This window comes from Adiantum capillus-veneris, chromosome 15, assembly GCF_014529385.1.
Source record: "Adiantum capillus-veneris isolate H3 chromosome 15, ASM1452938v2, whole genome shotgun sequence".
NCBI classification, from domain to species: domain Eukaryota; kingdom Viridiplantae; phylum Streptophyta; class Polypodiopsida; order Polypodiales; family Pteridaceae; genus Adiantum; species Adiantum capillus-veneris.
In genome coordinates this window covers 76058759-76071979 of record NC_140945.1, presented here as the reverse complement: position 1 = coordinate 76071979, position 13221 = coordinate 76058759, and the positions used below count along the sequence as shown (strand labels likewise).

At 43.3% G+C, this 13221-nt stretch overlaps 1 protein-coding gene across 1 annotated transcript; it reads right to left on the bottom strand.

Moving 5' to 3' along the window:
* Positions 1-8389: 8389 nt before the first annotated feature.
* Positions 8390-12115, bottom strand: LOC147440914 (pentatricopeptide repeat-containing protein At1g11290, chloroplastic-like). Its single transcript, XM_086482712.1, has 2 exons — positions 11587-12115; positions 8390-11070 (listed from the first exon to the last, which is right to left on the bottom strand). The coding sequence occupies exons 1-2, from the start codon at positions 11694-11696 to the stop codon at positions 9147-9149; spliced, it is 2034 nt and encodes a 677-aa protein (XP_086338838.1). The 5' UTR covers positions 11697-12115; the 3' UTR covers positions 8390-9146.
* Between the last annotated feature and the right edge of the window lie 1106 nt (positions 12116-13221).

The following is a 13221-nucleotide window of genomic DNA, read 5'->3' as shown; positions in this document are numbered from 1 at the left end:
TGACGGTGAATATATTTATGCGGGTGATGTTATGAGCATACCCAAATAAGTCTTTGAATATATGTCTCTCTCCCATCTTGGTCTGTGTACCGGATTTGTCTTGGTGCATCCATACTTGTAAACATAAGACTACTCAAGAGATGATTTTTTCACACACACACACACACAGAGAACATGGTGGCGACCTCCAAAACTATAAAAAAAAAATCCTCGAATTTTGACAGCAAGCAAAGCTCTCGGAGACAAACACACACAGCTCCTACTAATGATATGAATTGCAACAACCGATGTGCACTGCAAGGAAATTCAATAGCCTTGAACTTCCTTGCTGGCTTGTAGCACCACTCCAACACAATTGGATGCCACTATAAATGTCAAGATTCTGAGACATGAGGAAGGGAAGCTAAGGCCTAACAAATCGACAGCCATGGTGGCCAATCTAAAATGATCATGTAGGGATACCTTAAAGTATAGTTGGATATTCCAATTTTAAAATAAGTTGCGGGTTGGGTAGAGATAAAAGGAGGGGGGGATGTGTTTACAGAAAGCTAAACTATTGTATGTCTTTTGTTATGCAAATGCCTTTTCTGATTTTTTTAAAATATCAATCATGTTTGGATCTGCTCAATTTTATGACTGCTCGAAACTTTTTGCTCAGAGTTTGGAATTCCCCCTCACGCCTCTTGGAGGGACCACATCATATCTCTGTTACCTTACCCAGTATAGTCTCTGCCCCATGACCCTCTCTCTCCATCTGGGATGGTCTAGGCTCAGCCTGTGTCATATGCCTTTTTTTCACCCATCATGTCCCAATTGCCTCCATTGGATGCGTGTAGCCTCAAACAACTTAAAGCCGTTGCTTCATGAGCCCAAGCCACCCCTTATCCAGTTGCCACAAGAGCCCTCAATGTTGCTCCTCTATCCACTAGCTGTCACCCTAGTCATTCATCTTCATTGTTTGTTGCAACCATCTTCAGTCACCAAAAGAGCAAACTTTCAATCCCAAGGCACTCTATTAGGAATGTTCCTGCTGGGTACTGCTCTCTCACATAGATACGTACTTCATCTGAATACCCTGGAGTGCACATTGTTACCATATACATGTGGTAGTGATGTGTGTGAACACACTAGGACCGCCAGGGCATTTTTTCCCTCTTTAGGAGGTTTTTTCCCCCCGTGCATTGTATATACACCCATCACTCTAGGGCTATCTATCTTTCTATAGCACACTAAGTAACTCACTCTCAGTTGTGTGCCTTGAGCTTCCTTCGTCTCCTCCAAGCTGTGTGCGTTTCTTTGCAACCCTAATTCCAACAATTGGTATCAGAGCACGTTGCGTCCTCTCGGGCTTAGTCGCCAGCAACTCCAGCACACGCATGCTCACTTTCTCCGATTTCAGTGAGCTTTGGCGAGCGTTCCCAGGTCGACAAAATTTCGGTCTCATTTTTTATTCAGGCTCATTTCGGTTTTCGTTTCCACTACAGACAGGTCTACACATGCAATTTCGTCATTTAGTGCAAAATTTCTAGAAGTTCCATTATCTGCATAACAAGTCCTATATAGTCTATTGCGGGTTGTGCTATATAGCATGTGCTAGTCTCACTCAGTTTCTCCTCATTTTGGGTAGTTTTCACATCAGGTGCAGACATTTTCCATGGCTAACAACAACATAAATGTGTTCAAGATGTTTGGTGTTGAGGACAGGTTGGATGGGGACAATTATCCTATGTGGGCTTACATGATGCAACATGTTCTTGTGTCAAAGGGCGTCTGGAATATTATGCAGAGCATTGATGTGCGTCCTAGTTCTGAAGATGTAGGCGATGTTGAGGATGTTGCAGGTCTTGGTGCAAGGATTGCTGCTATTAGAGTTGTTTTGCTTACGACAGAACAAGCTCGTTGGGATGTAAAGGAACCATTGTTGAGTCTTCTGTGAAAGGAGACTGTGATGCTGATGTTGATGCAAAATGGGCTTTTAGTGCAGAGTGCACTTATAATCGTGTTGTTCATGATGCATGCATGTCAGTTGCTGCAGATTCACATGTGTGGTATTTCGACAGTGGTGCTACAAAGCACATTACCTCACATCGTGAATTGTTCACCTCTCTTGAGTCTGTCCTTCATGGGAATTCAGTCACTTGTGCCAACAATGCCTCTTATCTGGTTCAGGGGGTTGGAAAGATTGTGCTTATTGTTGCACATGGCAGTTCTTTCACACTTGTTGATGCACTTTATGTACCTAGGATCAAGAAGAATCTTTTGTCTGTATATGCATTTGCTAGACTTAGACTTGTACTCAAATTGTGGATGACAGATGTACAGTTCATGATCTCAGTTTTGGTGACAAAATTGTTGCATTTGGTCTTTAGTGTTGTGGGTTGTATAAGCTCACTTTGTATGACAAGTGTGGACAAAATTTTAAAAACACAGTTGTAGATTCAAGGGTTGTTTCAGATGCAAAATTGTGGCATGCACGTTTTGGGCATCTGAATTTTGCCAATTTGTTGCGTTTGCAAAAATCTGATATGGTTGCTTCTTTGCCGCCTCTTGAAGTACTTGTCAAACATGTCTGTGAAGGTTCGGGCAATTACCTTTACTTCGTGACTTTCATTGATGATTTCTCTAGGCATGCATGGGTATTTTTGCTTCAAGCAAAGTCTAAATTTTTTATGTACTTCAAACAATTTTTTGTTATGGCTGAAAATGTATCGAAATGTACTATGGGCACCCTCCGTTCCGATCAAGGGGGGGGAGGGGGGGCATATGTCTCATGAATTTAATGCATTTCTGGCTAGTCGTGGTATAAAACACCAATGTACAATGCCTTATACACCACAGCAAAATGGTGTTGCTAAGAGAAAAAACAGGCCACTTACGAAAATGGCACGATGTATGGTCAAAAGTCCAGCTTTGCCGCATTCTTTTTGGCTTGAAGCCATCATGTGTGCCACGTATGTACTTAACATGTGTCCTATGAAAGCTTTGCAATTTATTACTCCATATGAAGCATGGCATGATAGAAAGCCTTTTATTGAACACATGCGTGTTTTTGGTAGTTTGGCATACACTTTGGTGCCACAAACACAGCGCAAAAAATTGGATGATAAGGTTCTCAAATGTATTTTTGTTGATTTTAGTGCTGAAAGCAAAGGTTACAGGTTGTATCATCCGCAAACAAAGCGTATTTTGGTTTCACGGGATGTAGTATTTGTGGAAGAATCTGTTCATCCCTTGTTGTCATGTACTAGAGACAATAACATAAGCTCACAAGACATTTATGACACGTCGTTGCCTCTTTTCAGTGGTGAAAGTTCGAATGTAAATTCCAACGAGGCAAATGTACAACCTATGGTGGTTTCCGAAAATGTTACAAATCAATCTATTTACTGATGCAAATGTACATGATGTACTTGATGAGGAAAGGACTGAAAATGAGCAAGCTAGAGGTATGCCAAAATGGCCAGTGCATACATTGCGTGATAGTAAATTGGAAACACCTTTGTCTAGTCGTACTCGTTCAAGCTCTCGCCATGCATCTTATGCATCAGATTGTTATGCTTTGGTTGTGTCTAGCTTACATGATATTGAGGAACCTCTGTCTTTTGATGAAGCACAGAATTTAGAAAATTAGATGGCTACCATGCAATCAAAATATGGTGCACTTCTAGAAAATGACACATGGACTTTATGTGATTTGCCTCCTGGCAAAAAGGCCATTGGTACGAAGTGGGTTTACAAGTTGAAACGCAAACCGGATGGTGAGATCGTCGCCATAAGGCTCGACTTGTTGCAAAGGGTTATGCACAACAAAAAGGCATAGATTATGAAGAGACTTTTTCTCTCACTTGTCGTATGACTACTGTGCGTTTTCTATGTGCATTGGCAACTCATTTTGGTTGGGATGTACATCAATCAGACATTGTTACTGCTTTCTTGAATGGTGACATAAATGAGAAAGTTTATGTAACGCAGCCTCGCGGTTTTATCAAGAAAGGACAAGAGGACAAAGTGTGCAGATGTAAGAAGGCTTTGTATGGGTTGAAGCAATCTCCTCATGCTTAATATGAGAAAGTTGACACTCATTTGGTCACACGAGGCTTTCGTAGCAGTCCAATAGAAAGCACATTGTATGTAAAGCGTGAGAGACATATTGTTGAATTTAAGGCTGATTTGAATGCAACTTTCAAGATGAAAGATTTGGGGCCGCTGCATCATTACTTAGGCATACAGTTTAAGTAGTGTGATGTGGTGTTGCCTTGTGTCAGAAAAGTTACATAGAGACATTACTATGTAAGTTTTGACTTGAGGATTGCAAACCTATTGCCACTCCCATGGAAACAAGTTTAAAATTAAGTCTTCATGATGTTGGTGATCCTGCAGATGTCACTCTTTACCAAACTGTTGTTGAATGCCTCATTTATGTATGCAACATGAAGCTGGATATTCAGTTTGCAATCTCACAAGTCAACAAATTTATGCATAGCCCAGGGTCTAAGCATTGGCAGGCTGTCAAGAGGATTTTCCGCTACCTTAGTGGCACTTTACATCTTGGCTCGTTTTATCCCAAGAGGGGATCATTGCCGCCAGACTTACATGCTTTTTCAGACTCATATTGGGTTGGTTGTTTTGACACGCGAGTGTCCACAAGTGGCTTTTGTTTCATGCTTGGCAGTTCATGTATATCATGGTTGAGCAAGAAGCAACCTATTGTGGCCACTTCTAGTTGTGAGGTTAAGTACAGGACAGTCTTCACAACTACGGTTGAGTGTGTGTGGCTCAGACGCCTTATGACTGATTTGGATGTTGGACAGGACACTGCCAACACTATCTACACTGACAGTCAGAGCACATTGGCAGTTGCAAGAAACCCAGTTTTTCATGCTTCGCACAAAGCACATTGAGGTGCATTACCACTATATCAGGGAGAGGCTCTCAGCAGGAGAGATCAGTTTGGCTTATGTGCCAACACAGGACAACCTTGCAGATCTTTTCACAAAGGCACTGTCTCGTGAGAAGCTCGAAGCTTTCCGCAAAGCTTTGGGCTTACTCCTCTTTGTGAACTGATCATGTCCTCAAGACATGGCACTTCCCTTTACTCATGTGCCAGTTCTCATTCACCGCATCACTCCAAGGGGGATTTGTTACCATATACATGTGGTAGTGATGTGTGTGAACACACTAGGACCGCCGGGGCATTTTTTTCCTCTTTAGGAGGTTTTTTCTCCGTGTATTGTATATACGCCCATCACTCTAGGGCTATCCATCTTTCCATTGCACACTAAGTAACATACTCTCAATTGTGTGCCTTGAGCTTCCTTCGTCTTCTCCAAGCTGTGTGTGTTTCTCTGCAACCCTAATTCCAACACACATGGAAACCTCATTGTGTTGCAACCAACTTCAGCCACTAGAAGAGCAAACATTCAAGAATAAAGTGCGCATGGAAACCTCATGGTGCTGCAACCAGCTTCTGCCACCAGATGAGAAGACATTCGAGAATTAAACATTGCAAATGGTCCACCTTGCTATGCTCAGAAGCATGATTAGTGACACCCATGTAGTGCATGCAATATTTCTTGTCCGTTATGCATGAGCATGGGAAAGAGCACACCCTGCTTCATGTGAGTTGCGGCTATCAATCACTGGAAGACTCTGCGACCCCAACAGCTCTTGTTGACCGCCAGCAAGGTGGCACAGCAAACCTTGCACAGTGTCCAGCTACATTCAGCTGTTAACTTAACATAGGTGGTTCAAGTTCTTGTCAAGCAAGGCAAGCTTATGAAGGATGTCGCTTCATCAGTTCAGAAATTTATTGCAGATACCAGACTTCCAGTGATCATACGTTGGATTCCCAATAGTCCTTTGACCAAAATTCAAGGTTAATGCCATTTGCAATTACTAATCAAGTCGAAATATGTCGTGCTTTTAACTGGAAGGGGTCAGATTGAAACGATAATTGCAGGTGACCAAACAAGGAGAAATTTGTTCAGATGCCAACGTCAGGGGTTTCAGCATTATCTGACGTCTCACTTAGTAATGAAGTATGAGTGGTGTAGATCGTTTATAGCAGCGCTGAAAAGCTGAGTTGAGAAGCGATCTGAAAATCGTTTATAGCAGACAACCTCCCTTGTAATAGAAGTGAGCTACCAACTCGAAGGCCTTGGCACCTCCTGGCATATCACGCGATAGCATCCCTATAGAGATAATCCCATTGCTTTCCTGGTTGTGTTAAGTGTGCTTTCAAAGCCCTTCTGAACTCCTCCAAAAGACGCCAACATCTAGACAGCAAGATCTCCTACTCAGCATTGCCATTTTGAGAGAAAAGCAGCAAAAAGCTTCCATGAATCTATGGAGCTTGAGAACAACGGATGTTGGATTCCAGCTCTGTGCAGACCTTCGGACGAGTCATCGACGCCGCGCTGCTGCTTTTCGGCCATAATATAAAATTGAGAAGTCATTATTAAAAGCAAGTTAGTAGGACATGAAAATAACAATACACGTAGCGTCGTCGGAGATACTCTTCGCCGTGCGATTTGGATTGTGAGATCGATAGAGATCTCAATTCTATGGTCAGGACTGACCCAAGTGGCTCAATACCCTGGCCTTATTTGAAAAAAAGAGCTTTGGCTCACCAACTAACTAAAATGCTCCATTAGCTTTGTTCGCAATTGAATTAGAGTCGAGGCAATTGAAGTTGAAAAAACAAAAGCCTAAAACCTCTTTGTCCCATCCATCGTAGCTATGGTTGTGTGTTGCTATGTTTGGGTTGGCCAAAGGGTTATGAAGCACGGGGACAAGCCCTATGCGTAAAGGAAGCCATAGTTGGTCAACAAGAACCTATACTTGCCTAATAAACCTGGCAAATCCACTTGAACACACTTGCAAGCCATAACTTACAACTGCAAATAGATTTCAAGACACAAATGACACCCACAATTGCAAAAGTGATTGCAAAACTATTGAACCAAGGCACAAATCAAGCCCATACTAGTTAGTAGACAAGATTGAGAGACTTGAAAGGGTATTTTGAAAAAGTACTTGAAGCCAAACAAAGACAACAGATTATTAGACAGACAGCACATTATTAGCGAAGAATGACAGACTTCAGTAGACACCGCTAAACTTGAGAGGTATTCAAGCTCAGTATTGTCAATGATAGCATGTGAGCATGCGTCCTACTATCTTAAATTCATGGCCATGCACAGATTTTTCTTAATAACTCATTACTAACAAACCAATCATAAATTTAGTTGCCCACGCCAACGTTTTGCAGGATGCCACATACCTTCGAAAGGAAAGCATAGGTGATCACATTATGGAGAAATTACCAGTCCTCCCCAGTTTGCATTTACTAAAACTAGCTCAAAGCTTTTATGCTTCCCACACAGGCCATATCTTATGATCTATCCTATCCACAAGACAACATCTCAAATAAAAATTCCAAAAAAATATGGATTGTGGAAGAAAGAACACTGGACTTGCATGGTCGATCCTCACAGACGCACAAGGCTATTTGACAAAGCTACAAATCGGATGATGGCAGCATCCAAACTGTTCATAATTTGATTGCAATAACCAAGCATCCATGGAGTAGGTAAGTTGATGTAGAGTTGCAAGATCTTGAACTTGAATTGTCCAACAAGGATATTCCCAAACTATCATTGGTTTTGGAAAAACCTTCCACGACCATCGATAAGACATGCAAAATCCTTGGTTTACCTATGCTTGCATCTAGAGGCGTGTCATGAACAAACAAATCCACGATGACAATGTCAATCAAGGTTGTTGAAAAAGCATCATACTTGGCCATGCTTTTCTAGACATGTGGAAAGTCTTTCCTTTGCCATCAACCAGTCACTTATGTTACATATAGTTAGTGGTGCATTGCTAAGTGGCATCCTATGAGTGAGATTTCAAACTGAGACCTTATGCTAATGACGGGCCAAGTCTCGAGTTCAAGACTACTTCCAATCAAGCTTTTCCGAAGGTAAGGCTCATGCTCTTAAGCTCTCTGCTTGCCCTCAAGAGGCAAGGTGAGTTCTATCTGACACATGATGAACCATCAATGGAGAAGTCCTCATGATGAGATTGCGGTGGTGGTGGGTGCCATCTCAGAGAGGAGGGTCTGCTGTAGTAGTCTATGCACATGATCAGAGCATCATAATGGAGTTTAAACACTAGTCCATCTAATCAAGGTGCTTAAGAGTATAATAGACAAAAAGGCTAAAGCGCATGCCTGAGCCCGATGTGCTAATCTAGCCTTCGTTCTTGCTAAAACTGCACACTACCGAGATTCGATCCAGCCTTGTATCCCTAGTTTCCTGAGCCCCATGGACTGTGAAGTTTATGTGATACTAACCAATCAGTTTTGAAGTCCAAGGAATCCGATATATGCACTCTAAACCACTTGGAAGGAAACCTTAGAATATATGATGAAGAGGTATGCAAAGACAGAATTTGAAGATGATCTGAAATTAGTGTCCTTCCCCCTGGAATCCAATGACCCTAGTGTCTTTTCCCTGGAATCCAAGGCATTACTGTCCTTTCCCTGGAATCCAGTGACCCCTTCGCGACCAGCGGAGGCCGGGAACCATTAGGGAGCTGGATTGCCAGGGGAAAGGACGCTAATGGTCCTTTCCTGCCCGTCAACGGTCGTGGGCAAGGGGGGCCAGAACACTTGCCTGCAGTAGGGGATGACACACTGTTAGCAGAGCAATCTCACAGGGGTTTAAGAGCTGATGAGATTGTGAGAGAAGCGCTGCCAACATACTTCCGTTCTGTATGCTGATGTGCTAGCTGCAGCAGGAATCAAGACTGTCCTATTACCCAAGCGGAGTTGTCAGCAGCACATGCCATTCCCATGACTGATTTGGGAGGCAATGATTGGGCTGAACGCGTTCACCCTTTTTGGCTGCGGACTTGGCAAGCATCCGAAGGCTCTGGGTAGGATTTCAGTGTAGAACAGACGGTAGATTGATGGCTGGAATTTCCTGCCCCCCTCCCCACGACCGTGGAAAGATCACTCCATATCCTTCATCAACCACACCGTTTCCTGTTTCAATGCCCTGAAACAGCGTCTCCTGGTAAATATGTCTAAGATGCATGCAGCAGGCAGAGCTACTATTTGAGGCTAAAAACACAAGGTGTTGTTAATACAGTGTTGAACAACCCTTGTTATATCCACCTTTCTCACAACTTCCAGCAAGATGGCTGAGATCTAAAGACTTGGCTTCAGCAAAACATTCATTTCCAAGCTCTTTGTTACCATACATTCTGCAGCTGGTGAACAGAGCCGTCCAACCATTAACATCAAGCTGTTGAGGTATGCTTTGAAACATGTCCCTGGCATCGTCTAAGCGGCCTGCTCGACCAAAGAGATCAATCATACAATTAAAATGATCAGTAGAAGGCTTCATCCCATAATCATGAACCATGGATGTGAAGTACCATCTGCCTTCATCAACTTCTCCTGCATGACTGCAAACTGTTAAAATACTACTAAAAATCCACGCATCTGGTCTTAGATCAAACCTTTGCATTTTCAAAAAATGTTGCCTTGCAAGCTCCCAGTCTCCAGATTGTGCATACCCGCCAAAAATGGTGTCCCACAATGCGACATCCCGTTTTTGCATTGTTTCAAACACTTTGCATGCTTCCCCCATGCTTCCACATTTTGCATACATGTCAACCAGAGCACTTTGAATTGTTAAATCTGAATCAAGCTCTCTTGTTATGACATCGGCATGTATCTCTCTGCCTTCGACCAATGCGTTTACATTGGAGCAAGCCTTTAAAATGGTTGGAAAAGTTACCCTATTGGGTCTGATACGCCTCTGTCGCATGGATGAATATAGATCAAGTGCTGGGAGACCGAGCTCCTGTTGCACATATCCTTGGATCATAGAATTGTATGATACCCCATCCTTGCTTGATATATCATCGAACACATTGCGAGCCTCATCTAGGCTTCCACACTTTGCATACATATCGATAAGCGCATTTGCAACAACCAAACCAGACTCAAAATTGTGCCCAATAACTTGAGCATGGATTACCCTACCCTGCGCTAAAATCCCAACTATCCAGCAAGCCTTCAGCACTCCTAAAAACGTCAACTTGCTAGGTTTTATGTCCTCTGACAGCATATCTGCATATAAATCAAGAGCCACCTCACCTTGACCTTGGTCTGCATAACCTAGAACCATTACACTCCATGACACCACATCTTTATTTAGCAAGCGCTCAAAAACTCTATCTGCATCAGCTAAGGTTCCACACTTCAGATACATGTCAATAATGGCACTACCGACCACCTCATCACACTGCAATCCACTGTTGATTACCTCCTTATGAAGGAGCCTTCCTTGCTCCAAAGCACCTATACTACCACATGCCCTCAATGCACACAAGAAAATTACAAAATTTGGTCTCAAACCCTCTTGCCACATACTTCTGAAAGTTTTGAGACCAGCTACGCCTACTCCCTGAGCAGCGTACCCTGCCATCATTGCACCCCATGAAACTATGCTTCTTTCTTGCAACCTGTCAAAGATGCAACACGCTTCTTCTAAACTCCCGCATTTTGAATACATATCCACGAGGGTGTTCTGAATGGGCATATCTGATTCGTGCCCAGACCTTATAATTTGGTCATGAATCAATCTTCCTTCCTTTGCCCCTTTCTCGCTACCACATATTTTAAGAATACATAGGAAAACAAATTTATTTGGCTTTACACCTTCCTGCTGCATCCGCAAATACAATTCAAGCCCCCTCTCACTTTCTCCAAGCTTCATGTGAGCTGAAATTATAGCATGCCAAGTGTAAACAGTTGGCTGTGAGACCTTGCAGAATACTTGGTGAGCGTCTGATAGGCATTTGCAGGTTGTGAACAATCGTATAAGATAATCTCCAATGTAAGCGATAGCAGTAAGCCCACTGTTAGTTAGAAGAACATGGGCTTTTCTTAAAAAACTGATGTTCGTTTCGTGGTGGGCACAATCCTGCAGAAGAGAATGGATGGAGTCCCAGGACATGGGTGTACTTTGTTGATCTTTGAAAGGGAGGAGCGCACTGGATGTTTTGTTGAGTCCGCCATTGCACATACATTAAAAGAGAAACACAGTAGGTCACAAAAGCATGTGAAATGAATGAAAAACTACATTAGATCGTCTCATAAAGTGTGGGCAGCTGGTGAGAACAAAAAAAGACTCTGCATACACTATGTCAAGCAGCTGAGACACATATAAACATCTATGACATATATAAAGCACAGAATATAGTATCTGGTGAGAACAAAAAAAGACTCTGCATACACTATGTCAAGCAGCTGAGACACATATAAACATCTATGACATATATAAAGCACAGAATATAGTATCGTAGATGGCATCATGACCCTCTCTCCAATGAAACACGACATCCTCTTACCATGACCAAAAAGCTCAATTTCACTACTCAAATTCGAGACAAAACTCCTGCAATGTGTAGGGTGCCATATATACATTAACCACATTGCAACAAGGTGACAAAGGGGAAAAATGACCAGACAAGCATGAACTCTTGAAAATAACAGAAACAGAAATGTACCTGAAGCGGCGGTAGAATGTAATGCATGACTGCAGAGCTGGAAGCGCGCACCCATGTCTTAAAGAACTGTGAGTGAGTGCAAGAAAGCACCAAGGAAGAGGCATATGCATGTCCACGCGCCCATCTTGCAGGGCACTCTTTCACAGCAACATTAACATGGACTTGATGTCCTGGTCCTGGCATTAGCAGGTCTCCAGGTCAAGCTCCTGTTAGCCCTTGAGTTCAAAGCTGCTCTCTAAGCTATGCTTGCACGTCTGGAATCCTTGAAGGGGCACGATGACATCTTCAGAATGACTGGTTTAACTCCACTGGGCGAGCCCTAATCGTTTCGTCTGCTCACGCCTGTGTTCTTGCCCCTCTCCCTGCTCTTTCTCTCTCTCAATTTAAATTTACGACAATGTTTTGCCGGCGCAGAGGGACGAAGTGCTGCTTGGATTTTGAACATGCACATGGAGTTGTATTTAGAAAGTGAACTTGGAAGTGATGCGTTATGAGCGAAGCTGAACTAGGACTTTTGGGCAGGTGCTGAGTTGCAAGTGTACCCCCTTTCCTCTTCCTTTCTAGTTGAAGCCGCCCACCGACTCTCTGTCCTCGCTCTATAGTGTTCGAGAGTGTCCTAACCGACTCCTCTTTTTCCCTCTTTATGCGCTCGGCGGAGGATCTCTCTCACGCAGGAGAAAGTCTGTGCTAGTGAGTGAAGACAACAGAGAGAAAAGGGGAAGGACATGGGAGTCGGGAGGTCTCTCTCTCTCTCTCTCTCTCTCTATCACCCAAGTGTGGTAGATTGGTCATGCCATTTCCCTCTTGAATAACACGTCTGGGGTTCAACTCTTCTCGTCGAATAGATCTTTAAGGTCTCTTGGGATAGTTTCCTACAACGTTAAAACAATCTTCTTCTTCTTTCTCTCTCTCTGCTGCGCAAAGAGCTAACGTGGAAAGGAGAGGGGAGTATTCAGCAGTATCTGAGTGATAAATGTAATAAGTCTTTTACTGAGCCAGGAGGTATGTGCATGAATCGGAATCTTTTGAAGATGTTACGAAGGCAATGGCACACAATGACAAGAGGAGTAGAAAGCAGTGAGTAGAGGCAGCGAGGGGTGGAGCCAGCCAAGGCGGCCTCAAGCTCTAACGCGCGATGTAGGCCTAGGAGGCATGCAATTTAGGTTGGGAAGCTCCTTTCTTTTAAAAAAATTAGCTCGTGGGACTTCTCACATGTCCGTCTTTGTGGTGGGTTGGCTTAGCTCAGTGACCAATGTCCGTTGCCGCATGTTTTGAGATCAATCTCGCGATGCATAAGCTAAAGATTTGGAGACGATGCCTGCCTGTGCTACAGACGAAATCCTGGTTGCCCTGCATAATATCCGAAATAGCACACTGCAAACCATAAAACAGACTAATTGACATGCCTAGGATATCTCGTAGCACATAATCGAAGCCGTAAGAGAACACAGAGAGAGAGAGAGAGAGAGAGAGAGAGAACGAGATAGCGCAATAGCGCACGTGCAGGTGCACCTCCTAGAGTGGAGTGCTATGCCGGCACGGCGAGAGGAGAGGAGAGGAGAATAACAAAGACATTGGGTGCAATCTTCCCCCGTGCAAGAGTGACCGTTTCCCTCTTGCACGTATTTCATTTAT

Coding starts and splice junctions, on each gene's coding strand:
- LOC147440914 (XM_086482712.1), bottom strand. CDS start 11,696: ATGCATATGCCTCTTCCTTGGTGCTTTCTTGCACTCACTCACAGTTCT. Junction 11,071..11,586: donor ACATTCTACCGCCGCTTCAG/GTACATTTCTGT, acceptor CAAAACATCCAG/TGCGCTCCTCCCTTTCAAAG.